Consider the following 24,022-nt stretch of genomic DNA (forward strand, 5'->3'; position numbering starts at 1 on the left):
ATGTGTCCAGTTAAAACCTTGTTAAGAAAACATCTGTGGGACAAAAAATCACAGGAAAAACGAAAAAGAGTACAATATTTTTTTATCGATTCGCTCCCACTGATTTGAGTATTATTTGAGATTTCATCCCAATTTTTTTCATCAGTTATTCAAATGTTGGCAATGCCTTGGTTAATATATCCGCTAAATTATGGTGAAATATGTTTCGTTCTAGCCGTATCAATTTTCAAATATGTTTCGAATTTGTTGTACATTAATTTCACCATTCTGCAGAAGAGCACGAGTAAAAACGAATTTTTGTGAAATATGTTTCGTTCTAGCCGTATTATCTTCGTACAATGTAGTTGAGGGAATTTTATCATCAGGTATTAACTTACAATTTTTTAGAATATGTTGAGTCATTGACTTCAACCAAACACATTCTCGCTTCATGTATTGCCAATATTTCATCATCGATCTCCAAGAGATCACTGTTTCTGAGACTTGACTTTACAAGGATCAGATAAAAGAGTCCTCACTTGTACGACACTCCAGTTTTGAATCACTAAGACACTTTTTTTGCCGAGTACATCTTATAGTTTTCTTATTTTTAGCAGGTATTGGAGTCGTGTACGAAGCTGCACTAGCGAGTTCTCGAGAGAGTCGAAGAATCGCTAGGCTGACGGGGAGGTGTTCGAGGAGGAACCATCCGACCCGTTACAAGTGGTATCAGGTATCAAAAGGTAAAATTTGATTTTTTCAAAATTTTTATCTCAAACTCATTTTTTTAGATATTCAACTTTCTGTAATTTCATTGGAAGTTACAATTAAATTGATGAAAAAAAAAAAAAAAAAACAGCCACTAAGTAGTTGATTCGTATCCCTACATGTACATTTTGTAACATTTTGATCATTTTTGCGGCGGTCTATTTGAAAGTATTCATTTTTTACTGAGACATGAGATATCGGCGTCGAGTTTATGTAAGCTTTGATTTTAAGGCACATCCGGATGTGTAGGGGATGTGCGATGCGGGCAGGGGTGCAAACAACAATAGTGATGACAAGAAAGTGCAAGCAGTTACACACAAATATTCCAGTAATAATTCTAGATATAGTTAAGAACATTTCTAATGTAATGTTCCCCAAAGTTGTAATGATTGTGTTGGGATTGTAATTTATTATTAACTAAGACAAAAGGAAGCATACCAAAAACAAGAACCATATGATTTCTGATACAGTTTCAAAAGTGCAATAGCCTGGGAATGAATTGAAAAGAATCACTCTACACCAATTAACTAATCAAAGAAATTAAAGTCAGGACTGGGAACCATTAATTACGGACTCAAGAACTTGAACTACCTCGGCCATACTTGGCCTTCTTGCTGGGGTTTCAGCAGTACAAATCAGTCCCAGCCTCATCACTTGAATCATCTCATTCTCCGGAGAACCTGACAAGCTTCTGTCAATGGCGTCCAAAGCATTCCCTCTCTCCATCGCCTGCTTAGCATAGTCACACAAAACCACCACTTCATTGGCAGCCAGGCGCTCCACCGGCATCCTCCCTGTCACCAACTCCAAAAGAATAATCCCAAAACTGTACACGTCACATTTCTCACTGATTCCTGAGCTCTGAGCCAGCTCCGGTGCTATGTACCCAACTGCATTTTGAATATTTGCGAACCCGTAACCATTTCTTAAGGGAAGCAGCTTCCTCAGCCCATAATCAGACAGCCTGGCTGTGTAGCTTTCATCCAGGAGTATGTTGTTGGATTTGACGTTGAGATGGAGAATAGGTGGCTTGCAGTCATGGTGAAGGTAAGCCAGGGCTTTAGCCACCCCTACTGCAATCTGAAACCTTCTTTGCCAATGCAGCTCTGGATTACCCGAACTCGCACTGGTGCTGGGATAACCCTGTCCATGCAAGTTATCATATAGATTCCCTTTCGGGATATATTCGAACAGGATTAAGTGAGTGCTTGAGGACCAGTAATAGCCCTGAACAGCAACAAGATTAGGATGCTGAAGGGTCCCCAGCCGTCCTATTTCCTGCTCAAATTCATCCTGGCTTCTGATCCTTCCCAGGGTTGCGAGTTTCTTCACTGCTAACAAAATATCGCCTCCAATGGAGGTTTTGTATAGTGTTCCAATGGAGCCTCCGCCTATCAAGCATTCAGTGTCGAGCAAGGCTTTCGTCCCAGCCTCCCAATCTTCGTGTTTTGAGGGTATGCTTTTGTTGAAGAGGACTAATTTACCTATTATTGCATCTGACCCTGTCGAAGAAGCTAAAGGGGTGCTTTCTATAACCATAGCCTCATCTTCTTCCATTCTCCTCCCACGGAACTTCATGTTGATGATTGTTATGATGCAAACACCAGTGATGATTGAAGTTGCAGCAACTATAGCTATTATTGCAGAAACACTTAGCTTTGATTTTCTTGCATGGCGTGATGCAGTGCCGCAAGAGTTTTCCAAAGGAGCGCCGCAGAGGCCAGGATTGTGAACAAAAGCAGAGGAGCCAAACTGCTGAATGCTTTGGGAAGAAGGGATTACACCAGAAAGATTGTTGTAAGAAACGTTGAAGTAACTTAAATTCTTCAAGTTTTCCAGTGTAGAAGGAATTGAACCAGACAGTGAATTGTCTGAAAAATCTAAGTACCGGAGGTTCCACAAATTTCCAACAGCCACTGGAATGCTTCCACTTAGCTGATTGTGATTCAGGTCAAGAATTTCCAGGTACGTCATGTTGTCGAGGCTCTGAGGAATCCCTCCCTCCAACGAATTCCCGGAAACATCCCTGCAAGCACATTAGATGCTCACACAATTCAAACAGGTTGATTTTAAAATTTTAACAATTGAAAATGAGAATTTGACTCACAGCTCAAGAAGAAACTGGCAATTACTGAGTTCGTCAGGAATTACACCACTAAGTCTGAGGTTCTGTAAGTCCAACACTTGAAGCAATTCTATACCCCCAAATTGAGGAGGGATTGTCCCTTCTATGGAGTTATTTGCTAATCTAATAACCAAGAGCTTTTTCATATCACCAATGTCAGCAGGTATGCTTCCATTAAGCCTGTTAAAACCCAAATCTAAATACTTTAGCCCACTGCACTTGGTGATGCTTGAGGGAATCCCTCCATAGAAACCATTCCCTGAAACATCAAGAAATTCCAATGTTTCGATGCAGTTTGCCATGTCTGGAAGCTCACCTTGAAACCCATTCCAGGAGACGTTCAAGTATGCAAGATTGGCTTCTCCAGAAACCTCCAATGGCGCAGCCCCGGTGAAGCTATTGCTGCCAAGATCCAAGAACTCCAATCCAGTGCATTTCAAAATCTGCCCTTGAACATTTCCAGTAAGCAGATTACTCCTCACTGACAAGTATGCCATCCCTGGAATGTCACACAGTTCTGCAGGCAACTCTCCACTGAGAGCATTGAAAGAGAAATCAATCCCTTCAAGATTCAGACAATTACCAACAGAGGGAGGGATTGGTCCTGAAAGGTTGTTATGTGCCAAGGAAACAAACCTTGTCCTGCCACAATTTTTGAACAATGCCGAAGGGATCTCTCCGGTGAACTCATTTCTTGACAAATCTAGAAACCTTATGTTGGGCAAATCCCCAAGAAATTCTGGGATTGATCCAGAAAGTGCATTGGAGCTCAAGTTGATCTTCCACAATGTATAAATCTGGCCATACTCAGAAGGGATGTTGCCGGTGAACCTATTCCCAAACAGGGTTATAATCCTCAGAGATTTCAATCCAGACAGTGCTGGAGATAACACCCCACCAAGACTAGTGTTCCAGAGCAAAATCTTGTCGACATTCCCATTTGTATTACAAGACACCCCATTAAAATCTTGGCAGGGGTTTTTACTTGGATCCCAATCCCTCAAACTACCATAAGGGTCATCGGAAACATTGCCCTTGAATTGAAGCAAAATCTCCTTTTCAGTAATTGGCGAGACAAATGTCAGAAACTGAAGCATACAGAAGAAACGAAGGAATACAGGGCAGTGGAAAATTTTATCTACTATTCTCATTATCCCAATATGACCCCAGCATTATACTTGCTTGATCCAATTCTACTGCCCTTTCATTTCTGCCTCTGCCCACAAGCTAATTCGCCTCCGTAAAGCGCACTGTTTCCGATGTTGGAAAACATGACAAAATTGAGCTGCATTGTAAGGAGCCAACGAGATAAAAATAATAATAATGATAATAAAAGAACCCAAATAAATGATAATAGTTATAATAACTTGTATCTTCACTCTAATGCCTCTGAAACTTTGGTGAAAACAATGAACTTGGAACTCTGGGAAAGGATGGACTTTATTTTGTTTCTAGGGTTTCAAGAATGTATAATCTAGTCAACGAATGGTCTGTGTGTGGGTGTTCCTGTGAGAGTGAGAGAGTGAGAGAGACACTGCCAGGGAGGAAATGAATGGAAGAATACCCAGCTTGGCTGGAAAGGGTAGCATGTGTGGGGATTAAATTAATTAATACCAAATTCCCGTTTGATTCCTCTGACTGTTCTGTAATAAAATGTTTATATAATTACCTAAGCCAATGCGATTGTGGAGGCGTGAGACAGAGCAGTTGTTGCCTCATGCCATGTGGTCCTGTCCTCCACGAGGATGTATGTATGTATGTATATTGCACTGTGAAACCCTCCCTCCCTCCCTCCCTTTCAGGCACTGCACATACATACATGTCGTGTCCTTCCTTAATTACATCATCACCCACACAACGCAAGCTCATTAAGAAACAAGAAAACAACCCATTCTGTCTCACGTAAGCAGATATTGCCATTGCACTCTGCTTTTAGTGAAGGGTCTGTTTCAGCACAGTAATGCTGCATTTATTCACTACAACCACCAAGCCACATCACCAATAATTGCTAGACACACGCCCTGGAAATAAAAGCAAGCTGTGCTGGCATAACTAAACCAGCATTCATCCCAATTCAAGTTTGTATTTTTTATCAGTTTTTGATATAGAAATGACACCGATTGTATTGAATGCCATTCCTTCACATTTACAGTCTACTTTTCAATAAAAGATAGTGTAGAATCCAAAACTCTTCAAGAATAGACAACTTCTCCGAAATTCAATCCAACTATATACGGATGGTAGAGTTGTTCAATTGTGTGCATGAGCATAGAACATTTGAGTCAAAACATCACAGACAATGTTCTGCTTCATCCAACAACAGAATAAATGCAATGTTAGTTTCATTAGCTGCAATGTGACTTTCACTTGTAAAGAAAGCCATCTCGTCCCAGAAGATCCAATTTCTTCCAATACAGTTCATATATATGTATGACCTTGCTTGGCAGAGTATTCACTGTCCAAAGCTTGATCGAGTCGGAGAATATATGAGTAAGATCACTGCAATAATCGCTCCTCTTGCATCTGCAACTCCTTGATTCTTCTTTTCGCATATAGTGTGATTATCACTGTCGTGGCCACGGTAAGAGAAAACCCAATGACGTTGAAGATAATCTGAGGAGCTGACAGGGATTGCCCGTCCTGTGAAGCATTGGCTAGAGTCTTGATAAGTATGCCGCTGCAGATAAACAAACATACCCATGAGTCAGAAGAAACTCAACTTTACACAAGAAGACACAATTAGCAACTGCAGGCAGAGTGATTCTGCAAGCTTATACAAGTTGCTATCTGATAACGATTCTCTTGAACTAATTTTGCAACAAAAAGGAAAACAAAATGAAGAACAAACAACGAAACATATTCATTACCAATAGAATCAGACTGACAATATGCACCATATCACACCAGCAATCAAAAAGCATTAAGTTTGACACAATCTGAAGTACATAATTACACAGCAGATGATTTATCACCAAAAAATTTCAACATAAAGGAGAAAGACCAGAAGATTCATCAATTGGAAGAAAATACTCTTGAGTTAGAATTTGCCACAAGCCCACAACCTAAAAAAATACAACAAACATGATGACTACATGTGCATAACAAACATATTGACAGGGAGGTATTGAAGTGTGTTCTAGTCTAAACCCTCAAAAGTAATCCATAATATTTCGCAAAACAGAGATTTACAGATATACAGATTTGTGCATGGGCAATAAACAGGTAGAGAGAGAGAGAGAGTGAGGAGAAATCTCACGTGTACAGTGCAACAAATATCTCTGGTATCATTCCCACCAGAGTCCCCAACAAATATGGGACATACTTCACACCTGTAGCAACAGCGCAGTAATTATATACAACATAAGGAAAAGGAGAAATCCTAATCAATGCAACTGCTCGGAACTGATTGAACCAATTGCCCTCCCCCGCAAGTCTTATGATGGATGCTTTCTTCGGGTACCTTTCTAACCACACCTACAAGGCAACACACACATTTGTAAAATATACTTACTCACCAAGTATATAATCTCTGAAACAATATGGATGATGAAATACACACTAACTTGGATTTTATGATAGAACAGCAAACCGATGAAATATGGAAGAGTGACACCAAAAGGTACTGCTCCAATGATCAGCAGAAAACCATAACCATATCCAAATGTCATCCCGGCCACCCACATGGATGGCGTTGAAGGAATTAGAATGGTGGGAAATATTGCCAGAGTACCAAAAACTAAGATCCCTATCACGGCTGTGCTGAAAGTCTTCCTCTCCCACACTATTATGGGTATGATCTCCTGAGAGAATGCATCATATTCAATGAGACAACAGAGAAGTGCTGCTAAAATTGAAAGTGATCAACTGATGAAAACCGGTGATTAATATGTTACTGAGAATTGAATAAGAAACAGAAGAAAAATGTGCTACCACAGGACATGTGTACATCTCATTCAGAATTGGATTGGAAACATAGCTACAGTTTATTGGATCAAAATGAAAACCAAATTTAGATAAAAGAATGAAAATATCAATGTCTAATATCAAGATGGTCCAGCAGGAGTTCAGCCTCCAGTCAAAGGATCAGATATTATATAATTCGTATAATTGCATATTGTGTTTAAGTAGCAATTCAAAGTTTATCACTAGTAAATGCATTACAAAACTACCTCTTTCCAAGGATCATTAGTGAGACCATATTGACAAATTGCTGACTCCAGCTAAAGAACTTCCATTCAAAGATCCAATATTTGAATTGATGGATAAAATGTACCCGCTAAAACTTAAAAGATAATACTTTCCTCAGCAACAACAGCAATATAAGTTTAAAGGGTTAAGGGCCATTAAGAAAGGAGGAAACTGAAGCAAAACAAAGAAGAAAAAAGAATGCAGAAGCAGAAGCAGAAAATAACAAATATAGAGGCGTCATGTTGTAATACAGACAATATATCAATTTAACAAATCAAGACAATCAAATTCTTACTCTTACCGCCGAACCGAAAACACCAATAGATTGACGGTTTCGTGCCTCACCTACACTTACTCCAAAAATTTGAAATTGCCACCAATTCATTTAAACAAGGATGGGTAGTTACTTTCACAATCACCAATAACAGATCAAATATATGAAAAATTAATCCAATGCCCCAACTAGTATAGATCATAAAGTCCATTGATTTCATGCATTTTACAACAATTCTTGAAACTGGCTAGGAAGAAACAATTCATACTCGGAAAGTTGAGAACAAAGTTTAACCTTATCCATGAAAAAGGGTCCAATCCACTTGAAGAAAACCAAACCCAATACGCCAACAAATAACACCACCAACACCAGCTTTGCCCACCACCACCATCCCCACCACCACCCTCCCCCGTCGCCAATGACATCGCTTCCGCCTCCACAACAACCGGACGTCGACGTCTCCGCCCGCCCCTGGGCCCCTTCTGCACCGCCCTCCTCCAATCTCACGTAACCCTCCCCCAGTATGAGATCCTCCTTATCCGCAGCATTGTAAGTCATCAGAACCCCAAATCAAAATTCGATTATTCCGATCAATTTATTTCCCAAACTCCACAATTCTCAATCGGGTAGGAAATTAGGGAACCAGATTAGAAAGACAATATAATAATAAAAAATAAATAATAATAATAATAACTGGGGAACCCCAAAAACCCTGATTGAGGGCTTCAGATTCTCGCACGAAATTTCAGATAGCACCGTTTCCGTATGTCTTCTCTCCGCTCTCTCCAATCACCATAAATAATGAAAAATCGAGTGGGCTACAGGTGGATGTACTGTGGAGGATTAAAAGAAAGCACTAAACGAGGGATGTATGCATACATATACGTACACGATTGGAACAATGGATTAAGCCTAAAGAGGAGCACCTAGAGACATCTTAAAGAAAAGGGTTTCTCTGTAAACTCCTTTCCAGTCTTCAGATGAGCAGATTATTTGAATTCGTAAACGTAAGTAAATGACCTCGTAACCGGAACCCTCATAATCCCAATTCTTGATTTATTAATTGTACAAAAATGTTAAAGTTAGTAATAAGACGTTTGTGCTTTCAAACAACTCAAAACTTTATTAAGAAGTGTTTTTAAATTTGATAGCTTTCGCTAGACATGATTAAGGGCCACGTGTGACAGAGCTGGTAAATTGAGACACGTGTCCAGCAAAATGGGGCCCAAAGCGTCACTTCACCGCCACGCTAAGAATTTCGTGAAAGCCTCCTCAGATATGATTGGCTGAGGCTGCGTCTGTGCCCCATCCTGTCTTTACTGTCAAAACCGACCAAAGATTTCTTTAAAGGCTATACAACAATGAATAAACAACAAGACTACTAATGGATTTAAAAATTAAGAGTTCAATTCTGTGCTGATTGATTGAAAACATGAGTTTCAACTGCACTCACATTGAAATGAATGCATCCTTCCTGCTCACGTTATGTTAAATTTCAGTTTAATTGTCGTTCAAAGTTGCTGCCGAAATGAAATTGTCACCAACTTGGCCTCCCTTTAGTTTGTTTGTAGAATCTTGAACTCTAAGAAGACGAAACAGGAACAAATTATACATGCATATCCATCTATTTGTAGAATTTGGGTATGTAGTATTTGAAGCCAAATTGTAGTATTAAGAGATGAGAATTGACAGACAACAGAAGAAGTATTTGTACAATTGACGACAAAGGATTTCTTGATTATGTAATGACGATGACAGCCAAAATGATCGTGTGAGGAGTTCAAGTAATGGAGGTGGCTCTGCTCAGAGGTGATGAAGAGTTAAGTATCTCCTGTCCCAGCTCGTTTACTTTGTTCAGCATCAGCATCTGCTCCATCTCCAGCTGTACCATGAATTCCTCCTGAGTGTCCTGGAGGGTTTCCAGCTCGCTCAGAGACTCCAGGACTCTGTCAACGTCGCCTTCCTCAATCTGAGATCGAAGCTTCGACATCAACTCCTTCACCTGGTCGATAAATCCATGCAACATTTCAATGCTTGATGTAAGAACAGCGCCAAAAGTTCCAAAACTGCATGCATATTACAGAGCTCACCTGATTGGAAATGTGATGGCGAACATCGGACGGGGATGATCCAGGATCAGTGCTCGGCTTCTTCTCCAGTTCCGGGACTTTTCTTGTGACTTGGACGTGAATCTCTCCCCGTTTCACTCCTTGTAACGGTATCCATTTGTCGGCCATCTGGTTGGGCGGCAGCATCTGGTATTCAACGACGCACTCGCCTATGCTGGATGTCGGCATCAGTGTGTTGTGATCTTTAACATACAATGTGAGGGGGCTTCCATCGTTTGGGAAGTCCAAGGTTTGATGCCATTTGGGATTCAGTGTTTTGTACACAACCTACACATGTTGTGGATTTAGTCCAGTGTGGAAACATGGCATCCATTCTGCAACGGGAGATTTGAATAATGTATCTAACCTTAGTGTTTTTCTTCAAATTCCCATATTGTACCTTCACGTATGGATCACTTGTTCCTCGAAGATCAGCAGCAACCAAATCTCTGGCTTCGATTATAACAACTTCGATCCAACCATTAGCTAAACTTGCCTGATGAATGCCCAAAACTATATGAAGTTCTTGTATTGATCTCATATATTATTCAGAAAATACATAGATCTTCGCTTTTCTTGAGTAGACTTACCTTTGAGTTTTCATTGTCTTCAGCTTTGAATGCTTCCATCTGAAGCCAAAGCTCTCCGGAATCGACCTTCTCGAGGGGTACATAACAATTTCTAACTGAGCCTTCTACAAGTCCTTCCAAACTCAGGCGTGCACTGCCAATGAACTCATCCCCAAATGTCTCTTCAGTGTGGCATTTTATCTTCAAATATTCACCACTTAATTCATCAAATTCGAACTTCTGATTCCATGCCGGGTTGGAGGAATGGATGACCTTTGTCTTTTTAATGGCCTGAAGAAGAAACATATACAGTGGAGGCATCCAAACTTTTAGCTGCATCCAGTACATCTTCGAATCTATCTAGAATCGAAAATGTTGCGCTGTACCTTTCCATACTGCAGTTTAACATAAGCCGATTTCCCAACTTTATCCTTAACAATAAGGTCCTTGCCTTCTACCACCGTGATGCAGATTCTCCTTCCAGTCCTGGACAACTGGTTTGATGATCCAGTTGGCGAACTGCTAGAGCTTGTGCCAAAACTAGACATGCTATGTGAACCATCAGAAAACTGCCACTCTTTAAGAGCAAGCCTCACTGTCAACTGAAAGTTGGTTTGCAGATAATTAGATTGTTAGCTGAATGCCATATAATGAAGAAATTTATGAAATAAGACCTCTCCCGAATCAGAATTCTCAAATGGAACTGTCATTTCAATTTCCTTCCCATAGAACTCAGCATGCTTGGCAAGCATGGAGGAATCAGGTCCAATGGCCCAAAATATGGTCGAGTCATCCGGGACATACCTCATCTGTGTAGGTGGACAAATTTGCATCAGGGCCGAGAGAGTAGCTAATGTAACTAAGCATAGAAGATGAATATCAGACAGTTAATGTGGCATTACCCGAACTTCACAACTTGTAAGAAAGTTGTACCTAACACTTCCAGGATCATAAGCATAGAGATTGAACTTAAGGGTTCCTGCGCTGTCATGCAGGATCAGATTGAATTCTGCATCCCACTTTGGATTAGAACCTGGTCTCGCGCTTGTTCGCCTTGTTAGCTCCCCGAGTTCAATCTCTAAGAATGTTTGAAGCTCTTGGGGACCGATGTGATCTTCTGTGAGAGTATCTGGTGAAGATTTTGTTTGTTTCATTGAAGCACTGCTCTTCAAGGCAGCAACAGAGAGTTTGTTAGCTGATATCACGGCAACATGTAATGCACCAACCAGTGCTTTCTTATGCAAATCTTTAGCTGGTAAAGTGAGACACTGGCGTCGAGGCTCCACCATCCTCTTATTCAATGTACTAACAGCAAGTTTTACCTATAAAACAGTAGAAAACCTGAAGTAAGTGTACAAACAAGTTTTACCATTCTTTGATTTACAGATATATGATAGACATAACAGTACCAGCCATGAAGAAACACCCGGTAGCTCCGTTGCAGGTAGAGACTGGCTTCCTCCACTTCCGAAAGCAACACCCAATCTCACCTCAGGAGTCGAAATAAATGAGTATAGTATTGCTTTTCCTTCTAATATTGGAATAAATTTAATCTGCACAATTGAAGTAAGGAAAGTATTTTCAGAACACATTCTTCCATTGCTGCAGAAATTGCAGAAAATTTTGGCAACGAAATTGTATTCATTGGTGAAACAAGAGGGGAACAATCTCTCAATAGTCAACAGGGCAGAACATAAGAAGAATACAGTGACAAGCTATAACAGAGGCCAAGATTGTAAGTCAGGCAAGAAACTTAGCAACTGACAACTATGAACTCTCTAATATCATCAACATAGAAGAAAATGAGGAGATTAATTGCATACATCACCCTTGATGTGGATGCTGTTGACGGCGATTCTAGCTGTTCCCATTAATGGCGTAGCCAACTTAGCGAGCAAAATGATGTTTACAGCTTCCGTGTCCCAGTCAAAACTGAAGCGCATGAATTGCTGTTTCAGCTGAAATTGTTGGTCAATAGTTTTGTCATCAGCCAAAGAGAACATGGAAAAGGATTACGGATAATTTACATAAAACCCTGTCGAAGCATGCATGAAATCACTATTTGAGAAAATGCAAAAATGGCAACTCAATGCGATTGCAAAAATAAGAAAGTTGAGCTGGGAAAAATCACGAGATATTGCTAGTTTCTATAATTATTTTCATGTGAAATGAATCACCAACATTAAACAGCACCGTAGATATAAAATATAGGATGAAGTAATGAATGGAAAATGAAATCAAACCTGATCACCTGAAGTTGCCCAGCGAGTTCCATGTAGACCCAATAGAGGAGGGCGGGAACCGAGTGAGAATTCTTGCAACTCAATCTTTTCCTGCATTAGCAAAACGGATATTCAAATTGAATGTGTGATGTGGAGATCATGATTAATAATCCATTACTTGGGCTTACAATTAGCCTTGATTTCCTGTCCTTCAAACGCCTCTGTTTAAATATCGATCAGGAATAAAACAATAGTAGCAGACAAGAAGCATCTCAATTTTACCTCAAGACAAACATCAGAATGGAATAAGCATTACATTATTATAAAGTAGGTCACGGTTACCTCAACAATTGATGCAAACCTTGAAGACAACTTTGGGCTGATATAATTTGGCCAAATTTCAATTAAGAGCTTGTTTGTCCATTCACAGTGTTCTAATGGTGTTACTGGCTGCCCAAGAATAAGAATTATTCCAAAATGTACAGCAACTAAAACCAATATCTACGACGACACACACACAACAAATAATATGGCAAAGATAATTACTAAAGTCTGTAGGGTTATCTGCATCCATTTCTTGTTCAAGTCTTCCAGTATGTTTCGCCGTTGATAATTTCCATACTGCCAAAAAGCTAAGTACAGGTCATTATGCATTATGGCCATCTACATTACAACAAATATAAATCACTATGCATCGAGTCAGCATTGGTGTCTAATTAATAGGAACCTTAACTACAAAGTTTCAATCAAGCAATGTTGTACACAGCTGCTAAAAAACATCTGAAAGCTCTGGATCAGATACACTGACAGATATGTTCTAATCCAGAGAACATTGCTCTCAAAAGCTGTGAGCTGAAGACAAATCACATGCTACATGTATAAGAAATTACCTGAATTGTAGTCCACAAAGCAAGACCAAGAAGAACCCAATTGGAGAGATGGAAAAACCACTTCTCAATGGCCCAAAGAACCAGCAACAGAGGAACTACAAATGGAAGTAAAGGCTGCTCCTCCAACAAAGCGCTCAAAGATTTCATTGCTTCATGCCAGTCATATAAATTCTTCTTCGTTCTGCCCATCTCCAGTCCTCACGACACTATTTTGATGGGCAATAAAAGCGGAAAACTTCAAAGCTATCCGAGGTTCACCATAGTTATAAGAAATCAGTAGCCTAGGACTCCGATCACTCTTAGGAAAAAGGTCGAACAGTTCATCTGCAGTTTGTTAACTCATAGTGACCCAACTAACCGTAATAATCAAACCTCGGGACAAAACAAAAGGCACATTAAGAATTCAGACTACGCGATTTCCGGTCGTTCGTTTGTTTGTTTGTTTGTTCAAATTTGGCATCTGAATATGAAAAGGTATTACAAAATCCAAACCATACGCATGGAATCAAAGTTACGAATGGAAACTAAAAAGAAAAAAGAGAAGCAGCTCTTCAGCATCGAACATGAATTTCCTAGTCAACGTGCTGAAGAAGACTCAGTTTAAAAGTATGAACAAGAAACACATGGAGGTTTGTGCGATTGAAAATTCCCCAAATGTTCTTTATTGTCTATGCACAGTAAAAGAAAGTGCATATCCATGAATTATGTGGTCCCTAATTTTCTGGGATTTTCCATCCTCCGCTAATCAAGAACAAGAAAAGGTACTCACGTTCCTAGGATTTTGTTCTCTTGTTCACATATCGAAGAAATCTGTACGAAGATGGCGTCACACGCCATTTCTTTTTCACCCTTTTTTCTCTTTCTAGTATGAATAGATTCACCGAGTCTGCGTGGAGTGGAAGCAGCCCATCCCCAGGAACGACATTCCATTCATAGTGTTTAAGCATTATCGAGGCTTGACAGAAAGGGGTCATTTTCTGCAATACAGATTTGTTTAAAGATTTATTAGTCATCCCTGATCGATGTGAAAGATAAGCCTATGTAAACCCGACTCATCATCATTCATACAAACTATGTACTGCGTCCCATTCTTTTATTGCCTAATTACAACAAATTAATACAATTGTGGAAGTTTTACAAACAGATGTAAGTGGAGCAATGATATTATGTTCCTACATACAAACGATGAATATAGCAACACGTTTTTTGGATAAGATTCACGCTTTCTCAGTGTCCTTGGTTTTCTTCCCCAGAAACTCATCCACTTTCTCATCCAATTCCTCAACCTGCAAACATCAGTTAAAATTTATTAAGACGAAGACGGTGGTAATTAAAAGTTTGGTATTATTCTTAAATAAAAATTATTTGAACTAATAGTTGAATAATATTAAAACGATGGTATTAACTGTATGCAAGAATAATGTTCAAATCGCAGTCGCACGTGACTGAAATATTACATAATCTTCAGCTTTGACTTTGATTGGGGATTTCACTGTTCATGAGACTCCAGGGAGCTCAACTCCAGAAAATCCAAGTCAAAAATCAAAGTATTAAAAGCATGCAGAGTGAGACGAAAACTCCAACTACTACGATTAATCAATTGATTAGTGTTGAAACGTGACTTGGATTTAGCGGTCTACCCGACCCTAAACCAAAGCGAAATGGCTGTTTCAATTGGCAGGGTTCCTTTTGGGCTTATCCTAATCGATAACAAATAGGCTTACGGTTTAGGGTGTTTTGGGGTGCTTATAAATAGACAACTATGGTTCTTAGTCGGATGACACATTGTAAATCTCTGAATCAGTATAATAAAATCTCTCCGGTTCCTGCCCGTGGACGTAGGTTGACACACCGTCACCGAACCACGTAAAACCTCTGTGTTCTTTATTTGCTTTCTTTCTCGTTTTCTCATAACAAGTGGTATCAGAGCCATATCTCATTGATTGAAGATGTCCTCGTATAAATTTGATCTGGAGAAGTTTAATGGGTCGAATGACTTCACGCTCTGGAAGGTCAAGATGAGGGCACTTCTGGTTCAACAAGGATGTGCGGCTGCGTTGGAGGGAGAAGACAAGTTTCCTAAAGACACGAAGGAGGAGGTAAATAAGGAGATTTTGGCAAGGGCTCATTCCGCGATCTTGCTGTCAGTTACTGATGAGGTGTTACGGGAGGTTGTAGATCAGACAACGGCTTTTGGGTTATGGAATAAACTGTGTGAGAAGTACCAAAACAACTCTCTCACGAACAGGCTATATCAGAAGCAACGTCTTTACACCCTCCGGATGTCCGAAAGTACTCAGGTAAAGGATCATCTTGATACCTTTAACCGTATCATTCTTGATCTTCAAGGAGTTGAGGTTAAAGTAGATGATGAAGACCAAGCCCTAATTTTATTGTGTTCACTACCTGGTTCATATGAGAATTTTGTAGATACTATGCTATATGGTAGAACTACAATTTCTGTTAATGATGTGAAAGATGCCCTTATGTCCAAAGAATTGAAAAGAAAGGTTTCTCTGGAAGAGGGTTCTGGTTCAGGTCTGTTTGCAGGTAGGGGAAGACCACAGGAGAGGGGTAACGGGAATGGGAGGTCGCGTTCAAAATCAAAATCCTCTAGCAAAGTTAAGTGTTATCTTTGCAAGGAGAAAGGGCACGTTAAAAGGGATTGTCCACAAAAGAAGGGAAATACAAAAGTTGATTCTAGTAACAGTGGCAGCAGTGCTGCTGTGGTACAAGACAGTTCTGATGATGGGGACTTTGGTGAAGTTCTGACAGCGTGTAGTGCTAGTACTGCTGATTCCTGGATTATGGACACCGGTGCTTCTCACCATATGACGTTCTCTCGTGATCTACTCACTTCTTTTAAGGAGTGGAATGGAACGGTGAAGTTAGGTGATGATGGGGTTCTAGCCATAAAAGGGAACGGGGTAGTGCAGATAAAATTGCATGACGGTACTGTCAGGAAATTTGACTGTTGGTATGTTCCTGAACTCAGAAAGAATTTGATTTCTCTTGGGACCTTAGCCAAGAATGGTTTAAAATATCATGGTGAAGGTGAGTGGGTGAAAGTCCTGAAAGGTGCGCTGGTAATGATGAAGGGAAAACTGCAGCATGGAATTTATTTTCTACAGGGCAGTTCAGTGATGGGAACGGCGGCGGTATCTCAGTCCTTGGATAAACATGATGACAGGACAAATTTGTGGCACCGGCGATTAGGTCACATGAGTGAGCTAGGGTTGTCTGTCTTGAGCAAGCAGGGTTTATTTGGTGGGGATGTGATAGGTAAAATTCAATTCTGTGAGGCTTGTGTAAAAGGGAAGCAACGCAGGGTGAGGTTTAGTACCGGTCATCACACTTCAAAAGAAATTCTGGAGTATGTTCATTCAGATCTATGGGGTCCCTCTCCGGTGAAATCGCAGGGCGGATGTTCTTACTTTGTCACTTTCATAGATGATTATTCGAGAAAAGTCTGGTTGTACTTTCTAAAGACTAAAGATGAGGTGTTTGGGAAGTTCAAGGAGTGGAAGACCATGGTTGAAAAACGGACGGGTAAACAGGTCAAGACTCTAAGAACTGATAATGGGTTGGAGTTCTGCAACGCTCCATTTGATGATTTCTGCAAGAAAGAAGGTATAGTGAGGCACCGCACTGTACGACACACACCACAGCAAAATGGAGTTGCAGAGCGAATGAATCAAACCCTCATGGCGCGTGCTAGGTGTATGCGCATATTTGCTGGCTTGTCTAAGCAATTCTGGGCTGAAGCAGTAAACACTGCTAGCTATCTGGTTAATAGATCTCCATCAACTGCAATTGACTTAAAGACTCCTCAAGAGGTATGGTCCGGTAAACCCTCTGATTACTCTAATCTAAGAATATTTGGATGCCCTGCATACGCTCATGTGAATGATGGTAAGCTGGAGCCGAGGGCGGTAAAATGCATATTTCTAGGGTATGCAACAGGAGTAAAAGGTTATCGACTGTGGTGTACAGAAGGTAAAAATCCTGGTAAATTTCTTATTAGCAGAGATGTAACCTTTGATGAATCTGCTATGCTTGATCAGAGTAGAGGTTGTGAAAGTATTGCAGGTACAAAAGATTGTGGTGCTAACCAGAGGGTGGAGTTTGAGACTCCTGACAGAGTTGTGTTAGAGGAAAAGCAGCAGGATAATAATATTGATCAATCCGATCAACCAGATCAGTCAAAACCTCAAGGGAAACCGGTTGAGGGGGAAGCTGATGACGCTGGTACGGGGGTTGAAGATTCCATAGCAGCAAGAAAGGGAAAGAGAAATATTCAGAAACCAGCTAGGTTTGCAGGATGTGTCAATACGTGTGACATGGATTCTGTTGCTTATGCACTAGCGGTTGGTGATGATCTTGGCTCTGATGAGCCAAAGACATATAAAGAAGCTGTGGCGAGTAAAGATGCAGAAACCTGGATTATGGCAATGAATGAAGAGATGCAGTCTCTTGAAAAGAACAAGACTTGGGATCTTGTTGCACTACCAAAAGGGGTGAAGCCAGTGGGATGCAAGTGGGTCTTTAAAAGAAAGGAGGGAATTCCTGGTGTTGAACCTGCTAGGTTCAAGGCGAGACTGGTGGCAAAAGGGTTTTCACAGAAGGAAGGAATCGATTACCATGAAGTCTTTTCTCCTGTGGTGAAACACAAAACCATTCGGGTTCTTTTGGCAATGGTGGGTGCTTTTGATCTGGAGCTGGAGCAGCTTGATGTAAAAACAGCATTCCTTCATGGTAATCTAGAAGAACAAATTTACATGTCTCAACCGGAGGGGTTCTACAGTTCTAAAGGGGACCAGGTATGCTTGTTAAAGAAATCTCTGTATGGCTTGAAGCAATCTCCGAGGCAATGGTACAAGAGATTTGACTCATTCATGGTGTCTAATGGTTATACTCGTAATCAGTTTGATAACTGCGTTTACTCGAAGAAAGTTTCTACTGATTCCTTTGTGTATCTGCTGTTGTATGTGGATGATATGTTAATTGCAGCTAAAAATATGGCTGTAATTAATGACTTGAAGGCTCTACTAAAGGGTGAGTTTGAGATGAAGGATTTGGGTGCGGCAAAGAAAATACTTGGTATGGAGATCTGGCGTGATAGAGAAGCAAGACGGTTATGGGTTTCTCAAGAAAAGTATATTGAGAAAGTTTTGCAAGCATTCTCTGTTGAGCAGTCCAAACCGGTAAGTACCCCTTTGGCGGCACACTTTAAACTTGATCGAAGCACTATACCGGCTACAGATGAAGAGGTTAGTTACATGAAGACGGTTCCATATTCAAGTGCAGTTGGAAGTCTTATGTATGCGATGGTATGTACGAGACCGGATCTCGCTTATGCGGTTAGTGTGGTGAGCAGGTTTATGGCTAATCCGGGTAAAGCTCACTGGGGAGCTGTAAAGTGGATCTTGCGATATTTGAAAGGAGCGTCTGATATTTGTCTGGTATATGATGATAAAGGCCATGGTGATGGTCTTGTTGGCTATGCAGACTCTGATTACGGGGGTGACTTGGTGAAACAAAGATCACTAACTTGTTTTATCTTCACTTTGTTTGGATGTGCAGTCAGTTGGAAGTCTACTTTACAACCTACGGTTGCATTGTCGACGACTGAGGCGGAATACATGTCAATGACTGAAGGTATTAAGGAGGGTATCTGGTTACATGGTCTGGTGCAGAGTTTGGGCCTGAAGGTGGAGAAACCGGTGTTATTCTGTGATAGTCAAAGTGCTTTGAGTTTGGCTAAAAATCCAGTGTATCATGAGAGAACCAAACACATTGATGTAAGGTTGAATTTTATCCGTGATGTTCTGGAGGAAGACAAGTTTTCTATTCAGAAAATAGCTACAGAGCACAATCCAGCTGATATGTTGACAAAGGCGCTACCGACGGAGAAGTTTGAGCACTGCTTGAACTTGGTGAATATTCGTAGGAGGTAAAGCCCTCTCGGGGCATCTGGCAGGAAGGAGACGATTGAGAGATACTGACGAACCTTTGGCGGTTGGAGAAACTCCAAGTCAAGGTGGAGATTGTTGAAACGTGACTTGGATTTAGCGGTCTACCCGACCCTAAACCAAAGCGAAATGGCTGTTTCAATTGGCAGGGTTCCTTTTGGGCTTATCCTAATCGATAACAAATAGGCTTACGGTTTAGGGTGTTTTGGGGTGCTTATAAATAGACAACTATGGTTCTTAGTCGGATGACACATTGTAAATCTCTGAATCAGTATAATAAAATCTCTCCGGTTCCTGCCCGTGGACGTAGGTTGACACACCGTCACCGAACCACGTAAAACCTCTGTGTTCTTTATTTGCTTTCTTTCTCGTTTTCTCATAACAATTAGTTAACACTAACTGTCACTTTTAATTACACATACAAACATATATATACAAAAAAAGAAAATGATCGAAATTAAAATAATTATTTCGATTTCGTGGAGTGATTGTGAAATGATTTACCTTATCCATTAAATCCTCAACATTTTGGGCATCCTTGGCTGTTTCCTCAGCCAAAACTTCCACAAAATGGACCATACTTTTCAAGCCGCCGTCGGGCAGCGCCGCCCCGATGCCTTCCGCCACCTTGTCCACCTCCTCCGCCACGTGCTCCACCGCGTCTGCTATCTTTTCCACCGTCTGAGCAGCCAGGTCAACCTCCTCTACATAACATTAAATTAAAAATTCTCAAATTTGACTGATCTCATATTAATGAATAATCAATAATACCTAACAATCTAATCAAGCTTCAATAAAAACTATGGAGGAGCCTTACTTGTAAACGACAATACCCTTTGGATAAGTAAAGGCACTGTAACGCACAATCCAACGATTCCAGCTAACCTGTTCCATAAACCCTAATTCGTCAGCCCACCCCCCAATCTAATTTGATTTTGAACTTATACTGATTAATTAATTAATTACCAGGAACCCTCTCCTCCGGGCAGGTGGAAGCCTGGAATTCCGGGGAGATGGGATGTCAGAGAAGACAGGAGATCTCCAGCGATTTCAGGCGTCGGATTCCTGCGGTATGCACCAAATCAAACAGATAATCAAAAAGTGGTTTAATTATTCACACATCTGATTATTGATTTTGAACGATCAGGGGGCCGGGCATACTGATTGACTAATTCGCCGGAACTGTCTGCTCCGGGCAGGTGGAAGCCTGGAATGCCGGGGAGAAGGGATGTCACAGAAGAGACGAGATCTTCAGCGACTTCAGGCGTCGAATTCCTGCGGTATGCACCAAATCAAACAGAAAATCAAAAACTGGTTTAATGATTCACACATTCATGATCCACCCCAATCTGATAATTGATTTTGAACTATCAGCGGGCCGGGCATACTGATTGACTAATTCGCCTGAACTGTCTGCTCCGGGCAGGTGGAAGCCTGGAATTCCGGGGAGAAGGGATGTCACAGAAGAGACGAGATCTTCCGCGACTTCAGGCGTCGAATTCCTGCGAAATGCACCAAATCAAAACTGGTTTAATTATTCACACATTCATGATCCACCCCAATCTGATTATTGATTTTGAACTATCAGCGGGCCGGGCATACTGATTGGTTAATTGGCCGGAACTGTCTCCTCCGGGCAGGTGGAAGCCTGGAAGTCCGGGGAGATGGGATGTCAGGGAAGACAGGAGATCCCCAGCCGTTTCAGGCATGGCATTCCTGCGGCGCCAAATCAAACAGAAATAAAAAACTGGCTTTAAACACACATGTTATAACGAGCGTACGTAGATGTTGTGGTGGGTGGATGCATACAGTCGTGAGGTTTTCTGGATGATTGTTCCTGAACGTGAAGCGAATCCATGAAGATCATTCCTGTGGCGACGGGGACGAGGTAGGGAGCATTGGAGTTGATCCTGATTCTGGAGGGTTGGTTTCGCAGCCAATTTGGCGGTGCTGAGCAGAAGGGCGACGGTACAGGAAGACGAAGATGCGACGGCCGCCATAGCTGATTGAATTGATCGATCGACCGCTGAATCTAAGGGAACGGGAAAGTTGACTTGGCCGACGGCGAAGGTAAGCCAAAATTGGAATAGAAATATTGTAAATTGATTAAAAAAGAGGTTTAATCGTGTGAATACAGGGATGATTAAATACATATATATGTGTGTGCGTGTGAATGTGATTTGTGGGATTTTAATTTGGTTGGGTGTGAAATTGAAATACCATTAAATATTGGTATTACTATTAGTATATATATTAGTATTTTTTCATGCATGTGGGTATATATATATTAGTGTATATTTTGGTCACTGCATTTGTAGTTTTGGGCCAGGTCTTTAAATTCACTATTGACTATATTACACTATGATGATTTGGAAATTATTTTATAGGCCCGGCCCATATAACTTGCTAAAACTACTGGGTGAGCCCAACTTCTGCCTCTACATTATGGTGGAAAATAAATTATTTTGGGGTTTTTTTTAAATTCCAATCTCAATCACAAACTTGTCATTAAATTCTGTACTTTGTATTATTGGATTAATATCTTCAATATATTATTTTATGTCCACATCACATGTATAAGAGAGATGCTCTATTGTAAAACTTTAAACATGTGATATACTAAATATTGCAACTGTGACAATGTTGCATATATTTAGTCAATTCTTTTAATTTGGTTCAAAACAGTGAAATAAATAAACGTGGTTCAGCTGTACATATCAATGAATGATTTATCTTGCCGTATGCAGCTAAAGTGATGAAAGGCTGAAGAATCGCCATTTTCGAGAAAACAACAGATTGGTAATATTACAAAATTCATTTTCCAAGTAACCAAATTTATAAACTGGATAAGGATGTTGCATGCAATTTGGCTTTTCCAATTATCGAAGAAGGCCTATATTCATGTAACTTCCTTCTAATTCTATTTCTATTTCTAAGCCGAGCCCAGAATGTATTAATTTATTTGTTACAATTAAATATTTTATTACAGTGATGGTATTGTTGCATTTTTCCCACCAATATTTGAATTTGGCGCCAGCAGGAAACAAGGACCGGCGCGCTGTGGTGCTATTATTATTAAGACAGATGCAGCAAAGGTGGCCTGAAAGAGACAGCCATCGTTTCAGCCACGTGTTATCTCATCTTCCCTTGGTATTTTTTAATTTCTTTTGGACTCCTCGTTAATTAATTTGAAGAGCTGCCGGATTGTGAGCCCACCACCATGTGGTGTGCTGTCCTGCTCCCCAGCCGTCCGATTTGGCGGGAGGATCATCGCATCTTGTTCTTCAGCGCAGCCACTTGCTTTTCAAAATCTTTGCTTCTTTGTGTTTAATTGCAAAGATTTAATTTAATTTTTATATTCAAATAATATTGAATTTATTTTTTTTATAAAAAATATATAATGCCAAAAAAAAAAGACTAAAAAAGCACACCCTAGTATTTATTTTTTGGGTAATAAATTAACAACACGCTTTTTGCAATACCAATTAATCGTGTTTTTCTTGTAAGGTGTGGTATAACGACTTTAGGTCACGCTGTCGCCCATGATTTGGTATTGACTGCAGCAGATTGCCCCCCCCTCGCGTGGATCGGCAGTTAGTATGTTGTCTTCTACTTTTTCATTTTTTAGTTTCTTTCATGGGACTATTAAATTGTATTTGCTTTTTTTTTAAAAAAAAATAAAAAGTCTGAGAGAAGTAAAAATAATCTAGGTTTTCATACGATGGAAGTCGAATTAGACAATAGTAGTTATGCTGTATTAAAATTCAACATATGGGTATTTAGACCATTCTTTATAACTTGTAGGCTGACTAATCCTCGTTATCAGTCAGTCATTCAAAAAATGTCACATTGACAAATTCAAATTTCAAGTGGATATGATAAATAGCCAAATAAAAGCTATGAATAAACAGGGTACACCAAAATTATTGCAAGTTGAGATCTGCTATCTATTTATTGTGTACAATAAATGTATCACTTTAGGTACACCAAAATTAATTAGGATTAGTGCAGTATGTATGATCACTTTTAATTTAATTCAAAATCACTAATGAATCATATATAGGCTGTAAATCTTTCATAGGTTTTTTGAAACGGAGCAATATAATGCCTACTTTATAAAATCAATACAGTATTTAAAAAGATAATTAAGTAACAGTTTTAACTATAACTAATTTTAAACTTTTAAAGAAAAATTAAATAACATATTTTAATACCTGAAAAAATATATTTTGGTGAAAATATTTGAGTTTCTTTGGTCTTGATTTCAAATATGAATTATACGTAATTACTTATAATCATACAATTCTTAATAAATATACAATATTAAAATAAAATACTATATAAATCAAAATTTAAATTATAAAAAATAAAATAAAATGTAAACTCAAACAAAAACAAACTCTAAAATGTCCTCCAATAAAGTTAATTCTCAACGCAAATGATCAAATCTATAATTATTTATTTATCTAGTAAATTTGCCACATGTTTGAGCAAACAATTATTATTTAACCAATATAGTCCCGTAACACTATACTTGCAGTCGCAGGTGTAAATATATATTGGATTTTTTATTTGCTTATAGTTTTATCAGAGCTATTTTGCTAATCGAGGCTAATCAACGTTAAAAAGGAAAATCAACAGAATTTAATTCACTTTCCTTGATTGTGTGCTCCTCCATTCAATATTTAAGAATATATATATTGATATGGACAATGTATCTTAATTTGGATGAACTAATATATTGCAGTGTCCATATTTAGTTTTGGAGCCTGGCATATATAATTTATACAACTGAATATATCAGCCAAGACAACCATTATTTGAGTTTCTATAGTTTAACTTAAACCATGATCTTATTATCTATTTTGATATATTTTTTACACGCCAATTAATTTTCTTCTAAAATAAATAAATTAATTATATAAAA

The 24,022-nt window shown here is 39.6% G+C and overlaps 4 protein-coding genes and 1 long non-coding RNA gene across 15 annotated transcripts; 1 reads left to right on the forward strand and 4 right to left on the reverse strand.

Moving 5' to 3' along the window:
* Positions 1-1,048: 1,048 nt before the first annotated feature.
* LOC127255993 (probable LRR receptor-like serine/threonine-protein kinase At1g12460) lies at positions 1,049-4,613 on the reverse strand. Of its 2 annotated transcripts, XM_051281813.1 has the most exons (3): positions 2,855-4,613; positions 2,636-2,773; positions 1,049-2,509 (listed from the first exon to the last, which is right to left on the reverse strand). In XM_051281813.1, exons 1-3 carry the CDS (start codon positions 4,021-4,023, stop codon positions 1,294-1,296), a joined length of 2,523 nt encoding a protein of 840 aa, XP_051137770.1. In that variant the 5' UTR covers positions 4,024-4,613; the 3' UTR covers positions 1,049-1,293. The 2 variants fall into 2 exon arrangements, with proteins under 2 accessions (XP_051137770.1, XP_051137769.1); XM_051281812.1 differs by having other exon boundaries at positions 1,049-2,773.
* Positions 4,614-5,079: 466 nt separating this feature from the next.
* On the reverse strand, positions 5,080-8,425 carry LOC127255997 (uncharacterized). Its single transcript, XM_051281826.1, has 4 exons — positions 7,629-8,425; positions 6,436-6,672; positions 6,129-6,346; positions 5,080-5,549 (listed from the first exon to the last, which is right to left on the reverse strand). Exons 1-4 carry the CDS (start codon positions 7,890-7,892, stop codon positions 5,369-5,371), a joined length of 900 nt encoding a protein of 299 aa, XP_051137783.1. The 5' UTR covers positions 7,893-8,425; the 3' UTR covers positions 5,080-5,368.
* A 391-nt stretch (positions 8,426-8,816) lies between these two features.
* LOC127255994 (synaptotagmin-5-like) lies at positions 8,817-14,038 on the reverse strand. 8 transcript variants are annotated; one of them, XM_051281815.1, is made up of 15 exons: positions 13,893-14,038; positions 13,124-13,447; positions 12,780-12,854; positions 12,576-12,683; positions 12,422-12,454; positions 12,255-12,344; positions 11,835-11,969; positions 11,421-11,564; positions 10,914-11,333; positions 10,686-10,820; positions 10,398-10,613; positions 10,033-10,302; positions 9,810-9,938; positions 9,425-9,730; positions 8,817-9,336 (listed from the first exon to the last, which is right to left on the reverse strand). In XM_051281815.1, exons 2-15 carry the CDS (start codon positions 13,310-13,312, stop codon positions 9,115-9,117), a joined length of 2,472 nt encoding a protein of 823 aa, XP_051137772.1. In that variant the 5' UTR covers positions 13,313-13,447; positions 13,893-14,038; the 3' UTR covers positions 8,817-9,114. The 8 variants fall into 8 exon arrangements, with proteins under 8 accessions (XP_051137772.1, XP_051137773.1, XP_051137771.1 ...); XM_051281816.1 differs by having other exon boundaries at positions 13,124-13,329; positions 13,893-13,999; XM_051281814.1 differs by lacking the exon at positions 13,893-14,038 and having other exon boundaries at positions 13,124-13,859.
* A 146-nt stretch (positions 14,039-14,184) lies between these two features.
* Positions 14,185-21,276, reverse strand: LOC127255996 (uncharacterized). Of its 3 annotated transcripts, XM_051281823.1 has the most exons (8): positions 20,905-21,248; positions 20,698-20,811; positions 20,484-20,597; positions 20,257-20,370; positions 20,062-20,160; positions 19,913-19,980; positions 19,600-19,799; positions 14,188-14,409 (listed from the first exon to the last, which is right to left on the reverse strand). In XM_051281823.1, the coding sequence occupies exons 1-8, from the start codon at positions 21,246-21,248 to the stop codon at positions 14,341-14,343; spliced, it is 1,122 nt and encodes a 373-aa protein (XP_051137780.1). In that variant the 3' UTR covers positions 14,188-14,340. The 3 variants fall into 3 exon arrangements, with proteins under 3 accessions (XP_051137782.1, XP_051137781.1, XP_051137780.1); XM_051281825.1 differs by lacking the exon at positions 20,257-20,370 and having other exon boundaries at positions 14,185-14,409; positions 20,905-21,276; XM_051281824.1 differs by lacking the exon at positions 20,484-20,597 and having other exon boundaries at positions 14,186-14,409.
* LOC127255998 (uncharacterized) lies at positions 20,026-20,558 on the forward strand. The gene is made up of 3 exons (XR_007839752.1): positions 20,026-20,165; positions 20,243-20,375; positions 20,470-20,558. It is a non-coding gene; the product is annotated as an uncharacterized LOC127255998 (long non-coding RNA).
* Positions 21,277-24,022: the final 2,746 nt, after the last annotated feature.

The sequence above is a fragment of the Andrographis paniculata genome, unplaced genomic scaffold (genome assembly GCF_009805555.1).
Source record: "Andrographis paniculata isolate CXL003 unplaced genomic scaffold, ASM980555v1 Contig54END, whole genome shotgun sequence".
NCBI classification, from domain to species: domain Eukaryota; kingdom Viridiplantae; phylum Streptophyta; class Magnoliopsida; order Lamiales; family Acanthaceae; genus Andrographis; species Andrographis paniculata.